This window comes from Bacillus rossius, chromosome 18, assembly GCF_032445375.1.
Source record: "Bacillus rossius redtenbacheri isolate Brsri chromosome 18, Brsri_v3, whole genome shotgun sequence".
Classification (NCBI taxonomy): Eukaryota; Metazoa; Arthropoda; class Insecta; order Phasmatodea; family Bacillidae; genus Bacillus; species Bacillus rossius.
Window position 1 is genome coordinate 27142813 of NC_086345.1, and position 24145 is coordinate 27166957.

At 39.7% G+C, this 24145-nt stretch overlaps 2 protein-coding genes across 4 annotated transcripts in view; one reads left to right on the plus strand and one right to left on the minus strand.

Annotated features, from left to right (window-relative positions):
- LOC134541443 (lysosomal acid glucosylceramidase-like) overlaps positions 1–5387 on the plus strand; it is a 19319-nt gene extending 13932 nt beyond the window's left edge. Inside the window, exons 8-10 of the mRNA XM_063384904.1 lie at positions 1443–1513; positions 3016–3299; positions 5235–5387. Coding sequence (XP_063240974.1) covers positions 1443–1513; positions 3016–3299; positions 5235–5331 — 452 coding nt within the window. The 3' untranslated portion in view covers positions 5332–5387. The remainder of the gene's footprint in view (positions 1–1442; positions 1514–3015; positions 3300–5234) is intronic.
- LOC134541445 (uncharacterized) lies at positions 4476–24094 on the minus strand. Of its 3 annotated transcripts, XM_063384907.1 has the most exons (11): positions 23906–24088; positions 21648–21843; positions 18831–18966; positions 17801–18018; positions 17083–17143; positions 15022–15150; positions 14723–14865; positions 12737–12920; positions 9028–9110; positions 8201–8292; positions 4477–6193 (listed from the first exon to the last, which is right to left on the minus strand). In XM_063384907.1, the coding sequence occupies exons 1-11, from the start codon at positions 23940–23942 to the stop codon at positions 6159–6161; spliced, it is 1314 nt and encodes a 437-aa protein (XP_063240977.1). In that variant the 5' UTR covers positions 23943–24088; the 3' UTR covers positions 4477–6158. The 3 variants fall into 3 exon arrangements, with proteins under 3 accessions (XP_063240978.1, XP_063240977.1, XP_063240979.1); XM_063384908.1 differs by lacking the exon at positions 23906–24088 and having other exon boundaries at positions 4476–6193; positions 18831–18961; positions 21648–21839; XM_063384909.1 differs by lacking the exons at positions 4477–6193; positions 8201–8292 and having other exon boundaries at positions 9095–9184; positions 23906–24094.
- Between the last annotated feature and the right edge of the window lie 51 nt (positions 24095–24145).

The following is a 24145-nucleotide window of genomic DNA, read 5'->3' on the forward strand; positions in this document are numbered from 1 at the left end:
AAAATTGTTTTAGTACATGTTCCCTTTAGGCGTCGTGCACACTTTGGTGCCTGCGTTGTCGAACACATGGTCGTCCAGAAGACGCACCATGTCAAATTATTACACTGCAGAAAAAACCTGTTCGAATAGGCGCGATGGCACGGGATCGCAAAAACGTTTGGCCTACATTAAGTTCAGCGCTCATCGATTAAACTCTTGACGTTTTCAAATGGAATCAAAAATATTTAAGTAGAACAATCTACCACCCAAAGTAGGCTCCGGAGAAGGACTAAAATTTTAATAAGTAGAAGCGACGAGCGCTACTAGGTGAGCCTGCTCGAAAGGATCTACGTTTTTCGCCATCGCTAACGGTTTACGACAATACAGTCATGACTTCAGCCCAACCATCAACATGGCACTCAGTTCATATCCACAAATTCGATTATATTGTATTAATTTTCTATGTCATTAGAATTGGGAAGGAAATTAATTTTTATCTGTACCCTTTCTGAACTAAAACATCAAGAGTAAACAATACAAACACTACATAGGAAAAATAAATATTTTATATTTTTTTTTATTTCTTGCACTACTGAGAGGAATAGTTAAATTATGACATTTAAAGGTACATAATACTTTTTTTAAAGTTTTTATATCGATATTGGCAGCAAAATTAGGGTTTCGTAAAATTGCTGCAGGTACTTTTTGTGAGTTTGACTTACTTAACTACACTTCAACTCGTCATTGAAGGTTTTTATGTATCTTGTTAAATGATTGGCTTTATAAGCATATCGCTATATTGAACTGTGTTGTGTTGCACCTTATTTCTCAGAGATTAGCAGTAGCAGATCCAGAGGGGGGCTAAGGGGCTCAAGCCCCCTCCAAAAGCATCTTGGTCTACTATTGTTTTAGTGTTTGCCTTGATAAAGCCTAGCCTCAGCTGCGTCAAGCCCCTCCCAAACCAAAATCCTGGATCCGCCACTGGAGATTAGGGAAAAGCAGAGGGAATATACAAGTCCTATTCCAGACAAGGGACATGAAGCCAAAAGGAGAGAGGACTTCATTTCATTACACGTACCAATATGGCGGCTGTTTGTTTACAACTGTATCAGCTGTACCTGTATTGGAGGTTAAATTGGAGGAAAATTGTCAACTCATATAATTGGATTTTGTGTTATGAAGATTCTTATTGAACTTTTAATGTGTATATAAACCATTTTAACCAGTAATATTTTGATCGAATTTTCTTCCGAACAGCTTTAACTACAGTCGTTAATAAAAGCAGACTAGAACAGCTGGTACAAATATAAACAAATATCCGCCATATCGGTATGTGAAAATCAAGAAAAAAAATTGGGGAGGAAAGGTGTTACATCTGAAGGTTTTTATTTTTAATAAAAAAAAAATCATTTTCTTTTTCACTTCATAAAATATTTGGTTTCATACTGATGATTGTATTCCAGCTGGAGGAACTGATGGAGTGCGATTGGGATTCTGGGACAGAGCAGCTAAATATGCCACAAGCATAATCGAGGTAATTAATGCACATATGATTAACTAATACTATATGAAAAACCGAGCTTTGCTCAGAAGAGTCGAATTGCATTACCATGTGCATAGGAATATGTATGGCTGTGTTGAGAATCAACTATTTTTGTTGCATGTTTAACCGAGGTTGAATACATTTGTTATCCATTTGCAAAAAGGGACAAGTAAAAAAATAACAATTTTTTAGTATACCTTTTTCCTATACAAAAAACTTCTTTTAGTGTATCTAATTATATAATCAATGTCACTTAACACTAATTGCATCAAAAAGAAGTAAAAAATATCTTAACTTAGTGAAGTAATTAATAGAAACCATTTTGAATATTCTGTATTATTGCATTCTACATTTGGACATATCCTATTATGAAACATGAATTGGGACTAGTTCTGTTTTGCAATTGGAAGGATTTTTTTTTTGTCTCAAAATTAGGGAGAAGACACTTTAAAATAAAGAACAGGGTAATTCACAATGAACTAAAAAAAATATGCATGTAACAAAATTTGCATTACTCTACATACTAATTTCCTCAAAAAAACATACCTATGCTCAAAGAAAACAAAATCTTAACCGTACTATCACTATTCAAACATGTTCTGGATTCATGAAGACAGAGTAACAATAAAGAACAGGCTAATGCTTAGAGAAAAAAATTTACATTACAATTTCCTGGATAAAAAAAAAATTTGTACTTAAAAACAATAAGTAGTCAGTAGTATCACTTTTCAAAACACGTCATGTCGGGAATAAAAGTTTGAAAATATTTTTTCGACAATATTAAAAGATAGTACTTGGGTCTTCTTCATTTGTATCCGCACAATCAGACTGAAGGTAACCATCATGGTCCCTTAAATGATAACAGTTATAAGAAAATGTACCAAGGCTTAATAGTACATAAAATGGCCTTCGTTGGGGCAGCGAACACAGGTTAAGAGATTCACAAAGGCCATGACGTAGTGTGACTGAGTACACACAGAATGAGGCACGATAAAACACGGTAGTAGTTGCCTTACATTTATTTATACAAAAAAACAATGCCTACAGAATCACAAAACTGTCTTATTGATGGAGTGTTCAGCGCTGGCGCGAGAATATAAAAATGTTTGTCGACAAAGGCATCATATGCAGCCGTGCGTCTACAACTGACCAGTCAAACACTCTTTTCTTTTTTATATATATTTTTTCAACTAGAGCAAAAAATTCACTTGGAAAATGTTTTAATTTATGTACCTATTTATCCTCAGTATGGAGCTGGTTGAAGATCATTAGTGCAGGAAAGACACATTTTATAAAATCCATCCTTCAAGTGAATATCGCGACAAAAAAATTTGATTTAAAAAATGTGGGGAAGGAATAACGTAACAAAAATACAGTGTTGAGCTGTTGCGAGAAGATGGTGTTGAGCTGTTGTGATACTTTGTGCGGTGTCGTGACACGTCGCATTTGTCCGTGCCCAGCCTAATGCTAACTCTCCGCCTTGAACCCGCCAGAACCTGAACAACTGGGCCAGCGGCTGGGTGGAGTGGAACCTGGCGCTGAACACTGACGGCGGCCCCAGCTGGTACGGCAACTCGGCGGACTCCCCCGTCATCATCCACAAGACGACGGACGAGTTCTACAAGCAGCCCATGTTCTACGCCATCGGCCACTTCTCGGCCTTCGTGCCCCCCGGGTCGCGCCGCATGGGGCTCCGGGCGGCTTCCGGGGGCAGCTCCCTGGAGGCGGTGGCCTTCCTGCGGCCGGACAACGTCACCGTCGTCGTCTTCCACAACGCGTGAGTGTGCCCCCGCGTGCCCCGCGTGCTAAAACCTTCACGTCAAGATGTTTCTCCAGCAAGGAATATCTGTACTCCAAAAATACACACTCTGTCCGATAATACACGACAGTGGCGTAGCCAGAATTTGTGTATGGGGGGAGTTAACAAGCATGCCCCCCCCCCCCCCCTCCCCGTATTAAAGCGGATGGTCCGGGGGTCCTCCCCCGGGGAAAATTTGGATTTTAAGGTGTAAAATAGTGCTATTTTAGCAGTTTTCGGTTCTTAAATTTAAATATTGTAATGGTAAAAATTTTATTAACTTTTAATATAAAATTTGTGATGAATAAGAAATTAATTAAAGATTTGGTGCTAAAGGGGGGGGGGGGTGTTTAAACCCCTAAACCCCCCCCCCCTCCTGGCTACGCCCCTGATACACGATCAATGATCATCCCAAACTAACTCCTCTAAAGCTGAATCGATCAACTTCCACAAAATGTATCCCACTCCGACTCCTAATGTAGATTGTCCGTGTGTTCTACATCTACTCCTAGCACTGAGTCTCTAGACTTCCGAAACAACGTGGGAATAGCAGACCGACTCTTACGTGGCAATTCCGAGACATTCGGGTTGGGCAGCGAATAAGCGCTACGTTGTTGGGAAACAATCGTAACCTGACTCAAAGTCTATGGCCACAACTGCTCTTCTCAAGGCCGTAGCCAGGATTTCGTGCTAATACAACCATCATATAATTTTTAATGACTAAGTATTCTTTATAATGGAATTTTTTGAATTTTAAAATGAAAATTTTTATCACGCTAAAATCTAATGGAATAGTAGAATTTTATTACTCGAACATTTACACGCATAATTTTTTTCAGTAATGATTTTGCTTGAGAATAAGAAAACTGGACAGGTTATAATTTTGTATGTATTTGTTTAATTGGTTTAATACGTATGTACTTTTTTCTTAAGTCAATTGTTCGATTTCTTTAAGACAAGTTATAATGTTAATAAGTACATGAAACACGCATGTCAAGTTTGTGCGAAAGACATACTGACACATGTGCAAACTTGGCATGAAATATAGACTGCACTCGGAAAAACGCTATTACTGCCGTTTCTGTCTATGAGAGCTCTAACTGTGTTTCAACTTTTTTTTTTTAAATTCGGGGCCTGGAAACTCCCCCCCCCCCCCCCCCCCTGGCTATGTCCATGGACTCCTGCATTCCAACTATCTGCTCTTCCCACCTACTGTTTGGTGTTCCTTGGGGCATTCTTCCAGTGTACTTCAACTCCATCATTTTCCTACGCAGTCCTCTCTTTTCCCCCATTCTCAGGACATGGCCGTACCGTCCCATTCCTGGTCCCGTATCGCCTCGTACTCTCGGCCAAAAACCGTTGGGACCATTGGCGTAGCTGTGTTCATATAGTTGGGGGGGCACAAATAATGATTTTGATGTCATGTAAACCCATTCCCCTCTTACTAAGATGGGGGGTCCGGGGGTCCTCCACCGGAAAATTTTGATTTTAAAAGTGCAAAATAGCGCTTTTTAAGTAGTTTTTGTATCTAACCATTGGATACATCAATGTTAAAATTATTATTGTTTCCTTAAGATAAAATTTGATGAGTGAAGAAATTACAAATAAAGTTGGGCAGAATAATATTATAAAATAAAATATCACGGTCTATAGAAAGTTCGGGGGGGGGGGGGGGTACAGTCCCCTCCACCCAAAAAGTTCAGGGGGACACATCCCCCCTGTCCCCCCCGGTTCCTACGCTCCTGGTTGGGACCTAAGAGGTCATCTTTCGGTGTTTATCTCTAACCCCTTCAACTTGCTGCTTCGAGGCTTTTGAGGCGTCGGGCCTGTCATCACGATTCACATTCGTCTTGTTGCGAATGCTTTCCTGTTCACGTGGTTCATCGCAGTTGGGTGGGTTTCTGTTGCCCGCAGCGAGACCAGTCCGCGCCAAGTCATCCTGAAGGACGCGGCCAAAGGAGAAGTGATGCTGAAAATAGAGGCGGAGAGCATAAACACTATACTGTATTAGTGAGTGGCAAAAAGGAATGCACAAATAAATAAATATATTTTTTTTAAATAAAAATATTTAGTTTCAGCTCATTTGAATCATCTCACGAAAGCTAAAAATCGTTCTCTATTCCCGACTTGTACCTGACCTGAGTGCAACTTCTGCATTTTTTGGGCTCCATCATCAAAAGAAAATTTGTATTTAGTTTAACACTAGAATATTTTATTTTTCGACATAACACTGAATAAAATTCACACATAAAATTCACACACAAAATTAACGTAACACACACAACAATTTTAGAGCAGAAATGTTGTTAACAAACGTACAAGGTGGCTTGTATGATTGATTGTAAAACACCGCAATGCCAGCATAATTTTCCTTTGGAAAAAAAACCTGAAAATGGTAATTGTTCTGTATTACGTATCGAAGTCCAGCCCTTGATTCTGATGGCACGATTGTTTATACAGTACATGATGCTTGCTGTTTTAATTTAGTATGTCTAAAGAACCTGGACACACAAAAACCTTAACTATTGCAATATGAACAAATTATGCACAGGTCTTAAGTAATTTTTTCTACTGTATTTAACTTATGATCATAATGCCTTGTTATATCACAAGTTACTGTTCTGTCCAGGATCTTTCGACGTACTAAATTAAACCAGCAAGCATTTTGTACCACAGGATCACACCTTTCAGGATCAAGGGATGAACTTGGATACGTGATATGAAACTTTTACCATTTGCAACCATCATCGGGGGGAAAGCGACGAAGATTGGCGCTCCTGTGCGAAGCGCGGTGCGAAACACTCTGAACGCGACGATCCACAGGATGCGATTAAGTCTTCAAACGGCAAAGTGCGTCCTTTGGAATCCTTGCCCTTCAAACAAAGACAAACAAGCAAGTCTTTTGTCCTTGCCCCAACACTGTAACGTACATTTGATGGGGGGAGGGGGTGGGACGAAGGAAAAAAAAAAGTAAAAAAAAAAGGTAACACTGACTTGAATATCACATGCCTATTCACCAGAATGCAGTCTTATCGTCGGTAACAACCCTCACAGGCATCTCTAGCGAGGGGGGGGAGACGTAGGGGACATGTCCCCCTCCCCCCAATATTTTCAAGTACATCCAGTAGTTTTATTTATACGTTTTTCATGTTTATAAAATACACGTATTTACAGTGATGGATGACACACGGTAGTAGATCAGGTGTCAACTGCCAAATAAAGATTACATACAAAGCATGGTTTGAAAATAAACAGACATTTTATACTTAACTCAACGGAGGTACCAGCATTTATATAAATAATTTAATTTTTATATCCCCCCCCCCCCCCCCCGCCACTCCACGAAACTTTATGTGCCAGAGACGCCCATGACGACCCTCTACGGGACTTTAACCCTTTCAGTATAGTCGTACACTGGAGTGGACCATTTAAATCTCAATGATGCATGGAATATATCGAAAGTTGAATGTGTGGGTCAAGGCTTACATTCCACTTGACATCGTACTTTATGGCTAAGGGGGGGGGGAAAAAAAATAGAATAATTTTATCTTATATACAAAAATTGATGTTTGTTGTCTATGCATTCGTACATCGTTTATCCAATTGAATTGAAACTTTGTATGTTGTTTCGGGCACTTTCGTGAAAGTACCAGGGACACAGTACCCTAGAGACACAACAGGTGGCATGTGAGTCGTTTCTGGAAAATATACATGTACCTATAAATTTCGGTACTGCATTGTTGAAGCTTCATTTGTATCCAAGAAACAATAATCTTGTTAAATTATTTTATTTATTTCATACACAAAATTCCCGTTCTGCGCGATGGAAATTCATGAAACAAACCCTTGGTGGCTGAAGTCCAAGATTTATTTTTTTCCATTCGAGGTACAGCTGTGAGTGAGTGTTATCTGTGAGTAGATTGTCACGGCAAAGCACGCGTATATTAGCTAGTATCTTATAATGAAATAATTATATATATACTATTATAACTAAATATTAAATATATTACTGAATAAATTTTCAAAAAAAAATCAAGTTAAAAATAATTTTAAAAATTTAAATGATATCTTATCAATTGAAAAAAATTGTGGCTGAAAGAGTTAATAGATGCGACTGTGTGATTTTATGGTGGAATATCAATGATAAAGGCTCCCTTCTTTTACGTATCCTACTTACAAAACAGGTTAATCACATACGTATTTTACACTTAAAAAACACTCATTATAAAACCTGTTTGGATTTTGTGTCACTGTCCAAAGTGTACGCGTTAAAAATGAAACACTGAAATGAATCTTGAATATTCATATGTGAATTGACTCCTAAATGCTATTCATAATCAAGACACTATAAAGAAATATCTAATGATTTGTAAATGGGGTATAAAAAGCGGCCTGGCTGGGCGACTACCTTGATTGACACTTTGGAAATCAACCTTAAAAAAATATTTTTTTTTTTTTGTCAAAATAAGCATTCTTTGTTTGGGAACAGCATTTAATTGTATACATCCAAAAAAAAAAATGTTTGGTATTTTAAAAAAAGAATTTTTTTTTTTGACGTGATAACGTCTTATAAATCGATGAACGCCGGCTGCACGCGCGAAAAATTGTAACGTTCCGCCTGAGCAGAGTGTGCAAGAACCTGCCAACCACCGTGCGAGGAAATCTTCTATAGTATGAAACAGGTTAAGGCGGGCTTTTTAACTAATTGTTCGTGATTATATTTAAACAAATTATTAAATTTGCAAAAAAAAAAATTTGAAAATTAAAAAGTATGCAATTTTTCATCAATGTATCTTATGACGTTATCACGTAAAATTATCGTCAGTAAACCAACTTTACAGACAACCCCCCATTTTTTCCCGACCCTGGCGACGACTCACCAATGCTGTGCAAGATGTTGTCGACGTGCTCTTCGTCTCGGCACTCGAACACAAAGCACGTAAACGACTCTGCGATGTTGCAGCTCTGCTCACTGCAAGGAAGGGAATCATCGTTCAAGGCAAACGTATTCTAATGAGAATTTGATAACTGCTTAACACATGCAATAATATTTATTTTTTTACACATAAGAATTCTAAAATTTTAACATGACATCGAACAATTATTTTAATTTTTAACTATCATATAGTAAATAATCCACCATTGCTGCAGATAGGAATACTTTGGCAAGTAAATTTTTCGTATTATTTCCAAACTCAACGTACAAATGTAAGCATACACTACCTATTTATTGTAAGACTACCAACTATTTTCCTTGCAAAGCGTTGCATTTTAGGTAAAAGGATTTTTTTTTCTTCCACCCCCCCCCCCCCCTCCCCACCTCTTTATCATATTGAAAACCTATCAGTTTTAACATAAGAGGATTTACATCTTCAGTGACGCAAAATTGTTTGAGTTTTACCAGATAAATGTATTATTTGTTACATTTTTTTTCCAGGCAATTAATACAAATTCATCCCATCTAGAAAAAAAATAATACTAGCTACGCCCCTGCAATTACCACAAATGACATAACCGCTAGGGGGGAATAATTAACCATGTTGTCTTAGTTACGACTGCCGTCTAGTTGTGGATACGGGATACAAACTGCTGATCAATAACTTCAACAGTTTTGGTACGCTGAGCTATCAGTCGGGCGCGAGAGGGCCCATGGAAGTGTCGGCTCGGCCGCGCGGCCCGGGAGCCGGTGAGCCGGTGAGCCACTCACCCGGCGATGTAGGCGAAGTGGTGGGGCCACGTCGAGGTCCTCCCGCACGACGATATCTCCATGTACGAGTGCTTCAAGAGCACCTGGGACACACCACGCGTCGTCGTCACAAACCGACCCGGAGTATAGGGACAGGCAGAATAGCGGTAGGGACGATCTAACATTAAAAAAAATAAAAATTGGTTGTATGTAAAGTCGCTTTACGGACAATAGTTGAACGTGACAACATCATAACAAAACATTGATGAAATGATTGCATACTTTTATGAATAAAATGGAATCATTTTTTTTTTATTTATCACTTTTTTGTATGGATACAAAGAAGTGAAATGAAATCTACAATTTAACTGATAAATTTACTTTTATTTGCACTCATTAATTCAAATATATTTATTACTTTAACGAAGAGATTAATTTAACTTTAACTTATATACATGTTTGCTATTTAACTTCATCCAATCTGTGTTATTCTGTTAAGGATAGGACGATGATAGGAAAAGTAGGAAACGAATGTGAGTGTTTCAAGTTTAATGTGCCTTGAAAAAGTCAAATCGATGGTTGTTCCAATCGAGTGGAAGAGAGATAGATGTGGCGCAAGCGTACAATGAGTGTAACGGGACACAGCGTAACGGGACAATGTGCGTTACGGGACACTTTTTCATGCGTGCAGCCGGCGTTCATCGATTTATTAGACGTTGTCACGTCAAAAACTTTCCTTTTAACATTACTTACTATCATACAATAAGAGTTCAAACATACTTTTACATCCCTTTTCAGCGACAACCACCCGCTGAATCCATATAAATTTGGTATCGTAATGTACACACAGTGAAATCTCATTTCAACGTATGTATTTGAAAAAAATAAAAAACTTTTTTTTTTTGGTACTTGATAATGAAAGTACTTAATACTGAAATGTTACTAAATGTGAAACATCTTGTTGAGACTTGAAAATATATTCTTTTGATGTGAGAAATCCTTTACAGTGAGGTACTTAACCTTTTTTTAATACACGATTGAGGAAAAATAAATCACCACGTGATTATTCACACACACTAGTTATTTAATTAATTATATATTACCAACTTGTAAAATTGTTAATTCACTGCCGAGAGTGTATCGGGTATTTTATTTTCATGATAGAATGGTCAATTTTTTTTAAACCAGCATTAATTACCAGTCATAGAAACTTCTATTGGATATAAAAAAAAAAGACAGAATATCTGGAATAGATAATTTCATATCACGACAAGTTAACTAGAAACAGAACTGTCTACGTTGTGCAGAGATCATCAGAGAAATGTGCGGAGAATGGGGCAAAAAAAAGAGAGGCTGGTGTACGGTACACAAGAGGAAGGCCCCAAAAGGAAGACGCAAGGAGGCGGCGGGAACAGAAAATAGTTAAAAGAAGTGCAGAAGAGAGAGAGAGAGGAACAGAGTGAACCGGTGAAGGCGGGTGCGGCTACTTGGGCTGATTTATGATTTAAAATTTTGAATTCTTGGTAAAATCTCCTGTTCAAATCATTACATCGTATTATTTTTATTTAATTTTCATTTCCGTTATAAGGTTTTCCGTTCTTCATTTGTTTTATGTTAATTTGTATTACGATTTAGTGTTGAAGTTTTGCTACTTGTTTGTGGCCGCTGGCGGGGAGAGGCCACCGAGGTGACGTCATGCGACGGACGGCTGAAGGCAGGAGGAGTTCGTTTTGAAGTGCTGATGGCGGAAGCACGGAGGCACGGCGGCGTACCGCCCGTGTCCAGCGCCGAGGACCCGAGTTGCGGCACCGTGCCACCAGCACGACCAACAGCAAAAAAACTAAGGTACGGCGTCGTCCCCCGAAACACTGTTTTAAGGCCGGGAAGTGTGGCCCTTAAGATGGTGCAAGCCTTCATTGGTTAAACAAAAAAAAATTTTTGGTAAAATTCTGAGAATGAAGAGACTGAATTTTTTTGCCTTATTTGATCTGCGGTTCAGGTCTTCATTCGGGGGGGAACAGCGTGAGTTCGGGCGTGAGTCTCCCCTTAACGCCACACTGCGTATTAAGTGTGCGATTGCAGTCAGCCTTCGTTTTGACTTCATTAGCTTTGTCGGTCACTTTAACTGTGAAGCGAGTTGAACGTTTTGGTAGACAGGCCAGCCCAAGTATTGCCCTTTTTTGACCTGGATGGACCACGGGAATAGCATGCGACGTTTTATTAGTAGTCGTTACAGTTTTCGTGGACGTTTCACGAAACTGGAACATCGGAACTTTTATTGGTAAACTTCATTAAATTTAAACCTCTCCCCCAGCTACGCCTCTATGAGAAAGTATTAACTTTTAATTGGTATATTATAAGCTGTGCAGCATGTAAGTTATTCAGACATTTTAGTGGAACTTTATAAAATTTATTTATTTGTATAGATATTTACTTTATTATATTTTTTTTTATAAAATATATTCTGTGTTTAGATATATAGGCTGTTGAGCGCCTTCTTCCTCTTTGGCATTACGTATCGTGCATGGTTACCGTACAAATAAATAAGATGAATTTGGCGATTTTCGAAATCTTACATATTTCAAAAGCTGATTCCTTGAGGTCTGGTTTAACTTTGGATTTTTAACTTTATTTGTTTTGTTTTCTGCTCGACACTTCAACGGCGGGCGGTGCCATCAAAGCGCGCCGATAAATGTGCGAATAATAATTTTTCATAATTTTTTTTTTGCTGTTGTTTATCTTTATTTTGACCGCCCACAGAGTGTCAGGGAAGGGGGGTCTTTCCTTGCTCGCGGTGGACGGAAGGGCTTCACCGGCCAACCGCAGGCTGGAACATGATGACGAATATAAACTATATTTAATCGACTATCACATTTGAAAAGGAAAGTATCTGTGTTGAAACGATTGCATACTTTTATGAATAAAATTGGATCATGTTTATTGAATTATCACTATTTTGTATGAATACAAAGGAGTGAAATGAAATCTACAATTTAATTGATAAATTTACTTTAATTTGCGCTCATTTAATTCGAATATATGTTTATTACTTTTTAACGAACAGATTATTATAACTATAACTTTTTTATACGTGTTTGCTATTTGTAACTTCTTCCAATCTGTGTTATTCTGTTAAGGATAGGACGACGATAGGGAAAAAGTAGGAAACGAATAGGAGTGTTTCAAGTTTGATGTGCCTCGAAAAAGGTCAAATCGACGGTTGTTCCAATCGAGTGGAAGAGAGATAGATGCGGCGCAAAGCGTACAATGAGCGTAACGGGACACAGCGTAACGGGACAATGTGCGTTATGGGACATGTTTTTGTGCGTGCAGCCGGCATTCATCGATTTATTAGACGTTGTCACGTCAAAAAAAAAATGACAGAATATCTGGAATAGATAATTTCATATCAACACATGATAACTAGAAGCAGAACTGTCTACGTTGTAAAGAGATCATTTAGAGAAATGTGCAGAGAATGTGGGGGAAAAAAGAGAGGCTGGTCACGTACACAGGAGGAAGGCCCCGAGGAGGCGGTGGGCACAGCAAACAGTTAAAGAAGTGCAGAAGAGAGAGATGAACAGAGTGAACCGGCCATAGGCTGGAACATGACGACGAACATAAACTATATTTAATCGACAAATTACATTTGTAAAAGGAAAGTGTCGGAGTTGGTCGCCGGGACCCCCCGGGCGGGGGGTGAAAAAAAAAAGGGGGGGGGGGGGCTCACCCGGCCGTCGTCCGCCCCCAAGACGCGGACGCCCATCTCGTGGCACTCGACGACGACGAGTCGCGCGTCGGCGCGGCGCGGCGCTTCCGCCGCCAGCACGGCGCCCACGGCTCGCTCTATCTCCCGCACGTCACCCCGCGCGCCCGTCGAATCGCTCCCCACGTACGCCACCGCGCGGCCCGCGCTGCGACAAGATGGGCGCCTCGCTGCAGTCCACGATCAACTGGTCCGAGATACACAGGGCCCGGCGCGTCCACACAGGCGAACTAGGCGACCGCCCAGGGCGCCAAGTAGCTGGGGGCGGCGCAGCATGACACATAACAGCTGATACATGTTTAACAATTATTGAAACTAGATGGAAAATGGATTTTTTTGTAACAGTTTGGAATGCTTATATATTGATAAGAGTAATTATTTAAAGTCCACTGTGTGGCCTGTTTATGATTTGTAATAAGTAAAAAAGTAAAAAAAAAAAAAAACCCAAGGCTGCTTACATTTGATTGTTGACAAAATCTTAGGCTTACGTGATGTATTTTGAGGCAAGGAAAATTTTTTTTTTCGGGTGTCCGGCCGTGGGGGGGGGGGGGGGGGGGGGGGCATTAAGGTTTCTCGCCTAGGGTGCCAATTTACCTTGCACCGGCCCTGGAGATACAACAACACGAACACACACTGACCCGTTAATAGAGGCCTGTAACATGAGAAATAAATAATTCAAATTGTTACATGTCTGCCTACGGCAAAGGGCCAAAGTGGTAGACACCATACATGTATACAATCAAAACCTTAACATAGATAAAAAATAAAATTTTTAAATAGTTATAAAATTAAAAAAAAAAAAATATCAGAAATCTATTATCTTAAAATAATAATATGTTAAGTTTGGGAATTGTTTCGTTCATCCAACTGATTACATACTTACACAAAAAATACGAGTGTTATTACAAATTTTGAATGAAATTCACATATTCATTATTTCAAATTTTAAAAAAATGTATGCATACTGTTGGGGGAAAAAAAAAGGTTATATTTCTCAATATTTATCTTAGTTTAATAAGTGGAAAATTTTTTTTTCAGCTTAAATTTTTTTTCTTTAATTTTTAAAAAGCTATTATTAAAATTTTCAGTCGATATAGGGAAACCTCATAAATGAAAACCCTGTTAATACAAATTGTTTTCACAGTCCCTAGAAATTACTTATAGTGCTAAGTAATTAGTTTTACACAAATTGCGTGGAATGTGTTCTAGGTGCTATTTGGGTTTGGAATTCGAGTTCTGGATTCGAGAAAGGCCCACCACTACCTTTGAATATATATACTGTATAGAAGTCGCGAGTGGATAGGATTTACTCTACGTTTTTCAGGAGCGTATGATGAGCAGCTTGGGAACTTCACCGCTGCAGTGCGCTGCCGTAGCGCCCTGTATCGTCTTAAGGTTGTTATTTCCACGTTAGAGCGCAGCACTGTCGCCCGCTGTCATTCCCCGCACACCCCATCCAACATTCACTGCAGCTCAAGGTCGTTCAACGGGAGGGGGAAGGGGTGTTTGAAGAGTTCGACACTTCGTCGCCTGAGAATTGGAGTGTTCTATGTCCATTGAAGTCGGAACTGAGATATAAGCATTTGAAAGTTCAAACAACTATGAATATCATGACATAGAACAAAATAATATTGGTCTTAAATTAAGAACAAACATTTTTATGTGCGTAGACGTGTGTGGATATAGTACAAATGAATACTAATATTAATTTCGTGTCCATAGCATAAAAAACCTAAAAAGTGGACATAGAACACTCCAATACTCAGGCGGCGACTTGTCCGCTAGGGACCACCACAAGTCGATGCCCTAGAGACGGTGGCGATTGCGGCGGTGAATTAACCAACTACCTCAAAACCGTATCAGAAATTTTAACCTGGGCTGGTGACTTCTATACAGTATATATATATTCAAAGCCACTACTCAAGGACCTGACCGGACCAATCACCGCACCTGACGGCCGGCAGGCAGGTGTTATCCTGGTGCTCCGTGGCCGCCCGGCAGTGGCCGCTGCGCACGCGGTCCGGGTCGAGACGGGCCTGCCACAGTAGCCCCACCAGTGGCGGGTACAGGCTCAGCGTGCCTGGGTAGCAGGCCTGCCAACAACCAACCACCTGCCCTCCGAGCTACACTTCCTCAGGTGCATTTACAGAACGTGCAAACGGAAAAATCCACGGGACGGACGCGCGTGCGCGCTTCGTCCAGTTACGTTCAGGCGAGAGGCACGGAACGAGCGGAGGGACGCGCCGTACCTTGATGACGGTGACGGTGACGGGCTTGCCCGAGCCGCTCCGCATGATGGACGCCAGCTGTCCCCGCATGCTCGTCGTCACGTGGCGGCCGTTCAGCTCGTCCAGGACGTCGCCCGCCTCGATCCTGTCCTGCCGGCGTCACACAAGCGTCCAGGTCACAGGGGCAGGGGTGTAGGGCGTGGGTGGTTCCATGGAGGTTCCAGTCTCACGTCTCGATCTTGTCCTGCCAGCGTCACACAAGCTCAGCGTCTTGTCAGCGTACAGGTCACCGGGGGCTATGACCGAGGGCAGGATCGAGTCTCCTGCCTCACTCCTTGCTTCCAGACTCTTTCCTTTTGTTGGCGGGAATGAAAGATTTTTGTAGGGTCTTCGGGGAAAGAGGATAGTGTACCATTTACCTACACCTTTCTGTGCACGTCTGTAAAGCAACACACGGACGTAATAGTAACAGGCTTAAAAATAATAATAATAATAATGTGCTGTTAGGTGTAGTGCGAGTACTATAAAATAAATATAAGAATTATACACACACTGAGTGTTTAGTTTCCGGGCACTTGATTTTTTTTTTTTTACTGAGCTATGGCAAACTAACGATGACAACCAGCATTTAATGTGTTGAGGGTTCAGTAATATTAACTTTCGAAATGACGACCAAGAGTTGTATATGTAAAGAAAGAGTGATTTAATTATATAACAAATAACATAAAAACAGACACTGAAAAAGATTGCACCAATTAGACTATAGTGTTCAAACTACCAACTGTGTGCAAAACTAGAATAACCAATACGGGAAACACGCTTGAACAAAATTGTATTATCTTCTCAGATTAAACTCAGGATCATTAAGAAAAATATCTATGAAAATACCTGAAACAATGTTTGTACTGGTAACAACTTAATTCCTCGCTATATCAGTTCGGTTTTCACACGAGAGGCTAACTCCCACACTTCTGGTCTTAAGAAGTCCTGTGCGTGTATTTATAAGTGTGTATTTAATAATAAATGGTATTATACATCCAGTCAAACTGAATATCAAAATACACATGGTTTATAATTACATGAAAACTGTTATGTAATTATATAATTTGATCTCCCTGACGTCAAATATACCTCAAACAAGACAAAAAGAAATGTTCAAAATCGCCATTTACAGCTCGTATAAACAAATTACGTTGTTCGGTGGCTCGTAACTAGGCCACTGTAAATAAACATAATACCTAAATACTGTTAACAGTAATCTTGTACTAGTGTATCAGTGCAGTACCAATCCACATAAACAGATGAGTTTCCAACTGCACGTGAATTTGTGATTGGAATGCAGGATTAAGACTTAAAAGGATCACACTAGAATTGAATATTAATAATCCAGTTTGGCAACCTAAATTTGGTAAATTTCCCTGGGTCAAACAGGTTTTGAAAGCACCTTTTAAATTCTCTGAGTTGTTACCATTTTCCAGGTATTCCCTGTCTGCAGAAACCCTGCATTTACTTCTATAAACGACCCCATCATTGACCACACGTGAGTCCCAAAACAGATAAATAAATACCAAAAAAAAAAATGGGAACTTGCCAGTGATTTGTAATCATCTAACCTCGGTAACGAGCCAATTCATGTTTTCTCATGCTGCCAATAAATTTCATAATACGAAATTCCGACACAAAAATTAATGTCGGTTTCTTTAAAATGACGGAAAATTGTTTCAGCACACGCCGCTAGAATTTTTTTTGCCGGAGCAGCTAAGTCGAATATCAAATCATTCGTTTGCAGAGCAAAAGGTTAAAACTTATAATGAAACAGCTGTGCTGAAAATGAAAAAATACTTGGAAAAAAAACAACTACAAAAAACCCCTGCGTTGGACCTGATTTTGGACAAGGAATTTTACTAACAATACCAACTCATTTTGTTACAGTTCACTGAACAGTTACTACTATAAAGTTTTCCCTTTGTCTTCATGAACATTTGTTCGCGCCATCCGCCAACTGTTCAACGCGACTTCCGTTCCAAGTGCCGTGTACCAAAGCTAAGATGTTTGCACGCCGGGGAGAACCACTGCACTCACATCCTCGGCGGCCAAGCTGTTCGTCTCGACAGCCGCCACGATAGCCTTGCCGCCCACGAACCTGCGACAGAAAGAAAGCCGTGTGACCTATGTTTATTGACGTGATACACGTCTTATGGATCGATGAACGCCGGCTGCACGCACAAAATAGCATGACTCATCGTCACATTCCGCCCGAGCCGAGCGTGCGAGGAACCGGCCGACCACCGTGCGAGAAAATTCTTCTATAATATCAAACAGGTTAAGGCGGGGATTTTTAAAAAAATTGATTTTATTTGTCGGATTTTCGTCATTTCGAATTCATCAATTTATTGACATTGATTTGATTTCAGTTTATTTCTATAACTGATATTTTTCGTGATTATATTTAAAACAAATTTATTTAAATTGAATTTTTCAAAAACTGTAAATAATATTCGAAAATTAAAAAAAGTATGCAATTTTTCAGCAATGTTTTCTTTACGTCATCACGTAAAATTATCGTCCGTGAACCGACTTCACAGACGACCCCCCCTTTATATCTTTCGTAATACGAGTGATTATTTAAATTAAATTTGGAAAAAACTGTGTAAATAATATTCGAAAATTAAAAAAAGTATGCCATTTTCTCGTCAATGTTTTCTTTACGTCGTCATCAGGTGAAATGATCGTCCGTGAACCTGACTTGGCGGCGTTACCCCCGGAGTAATGCAGGCGAGGGCGGCCGGGCGGGACTCACGTGATGCAGACGCCGAGGCTGCGGCAGGGCACGAACTCGAGGCGGGCGACGGGCGGCGGCAGCCAGGACGCGTCCAGGAAGGAGCAGTTGGCCAGGTCCAGCCGGAAGGCCAGCCGGCCGCACTGCAGCAGCACCGACAGCAGGATCTCGCCCAGGATCTCGTCCCCCAGCACGGAGCCCGCCGGGTCGTAGACGCCGCGCGGGGACCCGCCCCGCACCTGCCGGGCCCCCGGAGACACACGTCCCTCCGCACCGCGACGAGCACACGCGGCATTATTTCCATTCAGCGATGGCCCGAATCCCAACTTTATCAAATCAGAGTATCGAATTTGAATCGCAAAGGGTACTTCGAACACACCCACCCCTCAAATCCTAATCTAGGACTCAAAAAAGAGTACGAAAACAAAAAAAAAAAATTTTTACGCGAAATGAAAAAAAAATATCAACAAATAGTGTTTGAAACGTTTCTAACCCTTTTAAATGTTCGATTTTGCTTGAATGACTGAAATCAGTCTGTAAATATTACCTGCAAACAAACCTTAAACCTTAATGGGCTGATTCAACATTATCATTTAATATATTATGTTATTTAAAAAAAATAGTAGAAATTTTTTTCTTCCAGTGACGAGATTTCAACCACGTATCTCGAGGTCACCAAGTGCGTGCATGCTGAACTGCCGTGCTACTACGCCTATGGGGAAATCAAGAAGGAAGAATATGTATTATAATCATCGTAATGCCAGTTTTCTTGGGTAGGTATTTCGAAACACGAAATTACTTTTTTATAAAGATTTTTTATTTTTTTGTTCATCAAATAGACTAGCACACCAATGCGTTTATCGCGTCCCCTAACGCTTGAGAAAGTGACCACACAATGGGTTCGAGTTGCTAAAACGTGGGTCTGCCGTCTCCGTTAGAGGGACGGGCGGCTTCTAGCAATAACAGGTGTGTGATGCGCTGCACTGAAGGAATCAGCGTGTCCTCCTAGCCCGAGGGCTGAGACCGGAGGGGGGGAGGGGGGCGGACTCACCAGCGCCTCGACCGGGGCGTGGAGGCACTTCTTGGCGAGGCAGGTGCGGACGAGCAGCCGGAGTCTCCCGAGGGGCGTGCCCACCTTGGGGCAGCTGCGCACCGCCGACACGGCCAGCTGGTAGCTGGGGCCTGCGCTGGGACAGAGAGAGCGACCGTCGCCTTGTCACCTCATCCCGAGGGCACACCGCCAGCATTCCCAGAAATACTCTGTATCTGCGTGAATACATATCTACTTTTGTATTCCACTAGCGACCCACCCCGGCTTCGCACGGGTGCGATCCCGACACCAAACACACCACAGAATGTCTTTATACACAACCTTCACAGCTTTTTTTTGTCATCGGACAATACAAAACATGTTTTCTTCAGAGGTTACTCTTGAAAGAGCGACATATAATTTGGACATGTGAAAAACACTCAACGCTCAAATCTGAGCCTGCAACGTTGAAAGTTTGACCCTGCGATTTATTCATATTGATCCATATTAAATGCACAATGTATTTAAGGTACTTGATTGGATAAGGATTAATGCTGTATTGCTTAAAATCGCTTCGTAAATAAGCCATTATTTCTCGTTAAAAAGTAAAGGATGAAAAATGGTTATTGTGGGTTATCCCTAAGAGATAGACATATCCCATCGCGGACTTTTTTGTAGACCTTTTTTAAGGTGTACAATACTGTAGTACATTATTTTGATCTATCTCGTAGGATTGAGCCAGCGTTTGCAATGTAAGCGCAAAAAAATGTGTTTATTTATGACATCACATTAGAAACCTCTAAAATTATCAGTGTTTCTCTACTATATTATGAATGAACCTTCCTCTTGAATCATTCTATCTATTAAAAAAAATTCGCATCAAAATCTGTTTGGTAGTTTTAAATATCTAAGCATACATAGGGACAGACAGACAGCGGGAAGTGACTTTGTTTTATACTACGTAGTGATTCTACATTTCAAATTGAAATTTTTTTTTTAAACTATAGTCACTATTAGATACACCAAGTACAACCCACAAAAATAACTCTTAAATTACTTAATTCACCAAAAAAGAAAGTAGTTTATTGTGACCGATACATGAAGCTCTTTACAATGCAATAATCTGTAATATCCATTTAAAACTGCTCAGAACAATAAAAATTAATCTGCAAACAACTGGTTGTTTGAAAAATGTACATACATAACAATTATGTAATGTTAAAAGTTCCTAGGTCAAAAAAGTATAACAAATTCAATCTACATATTTAGTACTTCAATTTGGTACAACTTTCATGCCAAGTATGTTACATTCCTCGAGTTTAGTCTAATAAAAAGAAATCTGTTTTTTTGTGTTTTGAGATAAATTTGTTATTTAAAATGCTGATAATTTTTGTGCTTTCAGTAGCATTTCAGTGCTTTATGGTGTATTAATTTTCATTTCTATGATATTATATGGTGTACTGATTGATATGCTTATCGGTGTTATTTGGATTTTATCGCAATTCACCATATAATCTTATCCCTATATATCAGTAGTCTATCTGGCTAGATAACAAACAAATCACAATACACGCTTGGCACCGTTATCATTTATTTTTTTTACGTAACTATAGCTTATTGTCTAAAAAAATAAAGTGTTTGATCAAACTTTGAAATTTGTTTTGTGCTTCAAACATTCCTTACACTCGATTAATGTTAGTGATATTGATCATTAACGTGATATGATTCTTTTTTTACTATGAAAATTAGACTTAATTACACAGAAAATTAAAAGCTCGTTTTCTGTGGGTTTATTATTTATTTTTTATTTCTTAGTTTGCATTCTTAAATTTTTTTCCTTGACAAACAGTTCAAAACTGCAATGGTGTATGTAAAAAAAAAAGTATTAAATCAAAATTTCCCTAATTACTGCACGCATAATTTAAATAACACATCCGTCATAATCACACTTAAGGACATTCCATTCTCCCCGGCATCGCGTTCCAGTCCGACCGAATCCAACATCGCCCTCCTGTCTTGGACGCGTCGGAATGTTCGGCCACCACTCAACCACCAGCGAAACAAATGAAACGAGTGGAATTGGTTTAGGGGTTCTAACCCCACCCCCCTTAGCCATTATTTTTTTTCTTAACTGACAGCAGGTTAGCTAAAAGCCTGGGTGTCTTACAGCTATCGCCGGCCACTGCACTGGAGGGGAAGAGTAAGTGAGCCCTACCGACTCTCCTTCCCTTCCCCTACACCTGTCGCGAGCAGAAGCTATAAGGTTGTGACGCCGTGACGGGTCCCAAGTTTTCAAATATCTTACACCTACTGTATTTAACCAGCGCTGTAATTATAAGCAGGTGGTGACTGGGCTTCCAAAAGTGTAAGGATCGCTGTGTGTGTATAGAATTGAGACGACGACATGGTGTCATGTAACTCTTCAAGCTAAAGCTAATTGTTTCCAGGAATAGGTCAGTTCTGCCGAAACCCAACCATTTTTATTCCTTTCTTTTTGTATTGTCGAGCTTCGAGCATGATTTATGATTTTGAGTGGGACGTGGACAAGGCACTTGGATTGATTAAAATATATTTAATTAATTTCTTAATTCATCACTCAAACAATTTTTTTTATTAAAAAATTAAAATTTTTTACCATTACCATATTTAAAGTTAAGTACTGAAAACTGCTCAAATAGCACTATTTTACACCTTGAAATCCAAATTTTTCCGGGGGAAGACCCCCGGACCTCCCGCTTTAATAGGGGGGGGCCATGCTTCTTAACACCCCCCCCTCCATACAAACATCCTGGCTACGCCACTGGCTGGGAAGACACCCCGACGAGACAGAGAGCTCACCTGCTCGGGATCCTCGCCGCTTGCTCCAGCCAATACCAGCTCTGCGCGGTCGGGGCGAGGCCCAGGACGGAGTGGCCCTGCACCAGGCCCTTCTGAAAAATTTGCTCCACATTCTGGCAGAAAGGAAGCAGGTTTATGTCATCGTCAGTTATCTCGTTGCCGGAAGCGGATGCTTGCATCAGCTTTGCCGTGCATGCTGCAAAAAAAAAAAAAAAAGCTCTTGAACTAAATATTTTAAACCACGCAGTTGTTTCATTCTATTAATATTCCTGTAAATATAACTAAATATTAATCCTTCAGTTTATTTTATTGGTAAAAAAAACCTCAGAGTAGCAACTTAACTAGAGAATTAGGAAAAATAATCATAAGTGAAAGGTTGGTTGGATTAGGTGTGCTAGATTAATATGTATTACATCCAATCTTGGAAATTAAAATATTTTCAAATTGATGTTAAGTATTTTTAGTGTAGCTGATCTAAACTATCCAGCGCTTCAATCTTAATTATTATTTGCCTTATTTCTCAGAAGCCGCTACTGTTAATAGTTACACGTTAGTTGTCTAATGTAGGGGCCTCTCTAAAAGAAGTCGAAAACCCTAAAATGGATTAATTTATTTCCTTATTTTATTCTAATTATATAATTGAGGCACATTTAATATATTTTCAAGAACTTCACATGCCATTAACCATCTGCCCGTGCGTTATTTGACCCCCGCCATGGTCAACGTTGAATACTACTATTCCAGCCACATGGGAAAAACAGTATTTTCGGGATAAGGGCCCCATCGCCCGGGCACACACGCGGTGCGCAGAGATCCAGGAATAAAAAATGCAATTTCAAAACCAATTACAATATCCTAGTGGCGTCTGTTTACGAAAAGCATTTAAGAATTCACTGAGGGCCGAAAAGTATGTTTATTTCGGATTAAGTTTTTAAACTGTATTTTCAGAAGATTTAAAATGGCTAAAATCCATGTTTTCAGAGTAATTTTTAGGCGTAAAACAACAGGTACAGATTCTTGAAAGCACTTAAGGGACTTGCATTACACCTTTATCTTCATTTCTCCGCCATGTAATGTTACGGTCACCGCTCATACGCACGACGAGAAGACTGCGCGCCAGTCCAGAGGAGACACCGCGCTAGAAGCACCAGCGAGCGTCGCATTTATCATCCCGCCTCACCGACACACATACACCCCTGACTAGGCGGGTCCCTTAAAGAACGGTGTATAGTTATTGTAAATATCACCTGTAATGTAAATATAATGATGTAAATTTGTTTTTGTGCTTTAATAGCGTAGCCAAGATTGTTTTCATCGAGGGATAACCCTGATCTTGATGTCGCCGTCCTAGCGTTTACTTGATGCTAGCTGGAACCTGATCCTGTGTTAAGACAGGGATGTTTTCTGTCAGTATGTTACCACTGGGGCCAAAGTCTAATTTCCACCCCGATTGTGCCTTATTAGGATGGAAAACCAATTAGGGCTGTAAACATTCTTGGGCCGACCGTAATGTACTGAAATTTAACATCCCAGTCTTAAAGAAATAAGTCTCGGCTACGCGGTAGGTATTTCTCTGGATAACCACAGGATCATGTTGCTGCTAGTACCAAGTAAACAGTAGAACTGCGACAACAGGATTATTGATATCTCTCATAGAGAACAGCCTCAGCTACGATATTAAAGTACAAAAAAAATTAATATCACTATATTCATATTACAGGTGATTTTTACGATAATTGTAACCTATTCTTTAACCCAAAAATACCATTAAAAATTTACCTGGACTAAGCATGGCAGCATCAGTGTCACTGCATCGGCTAACGTAAAATGGTTAGTTACAAGTTAAGTTCTTGAAAATATCTGAATCCGCCTCAATATTATAACTAGAAATAAAAATAAGTACCTTAACTAGTTGATTTTCAGTGTCTTTTTTATTTTTTATATATATGTTTCAGTGTTAAATGCCACTTGCAAAATCTTTGGTGACTTTTTCTGTATTCTTACCTTAACAAGGGCTCTAAATTAAACGTTTTTTTTTTTTTAAATTAGTACTAGGACACTTGTTTTTTTTTTTTCCTCTTTCTTTTTGGTGTTTATATCATACTTTAACATGTAAATAAGGCTTACTATATGTAATACCCTAAACTACAATAAATATTATGCATGCGAATAAGCGAAGTAAACTTTAAATGCATTCATGCCATTACAATATTTCCAACAATAAGGTTACAAGTTACATTAAAATCGCAAAAAAGTACCTTTCAATTCTTTCAATAATGGATCTGATACTGTCATTTCAAGCTAAGAAGAGTGATTCATTGTGTTTTATGATATAAAATATGTGCTACGTGAATACACTGAAAGTTATAGAAATTAATAGCTTTGTCGAGCTAGTTGACGTTTACGCTGACACATTGCGAATAAACTGTAAACAAAAGAACGTCAAAATGCCTTCGTACTTCAAGGCTGACGTGGAGGGATTATTTTAATTTAAAAAT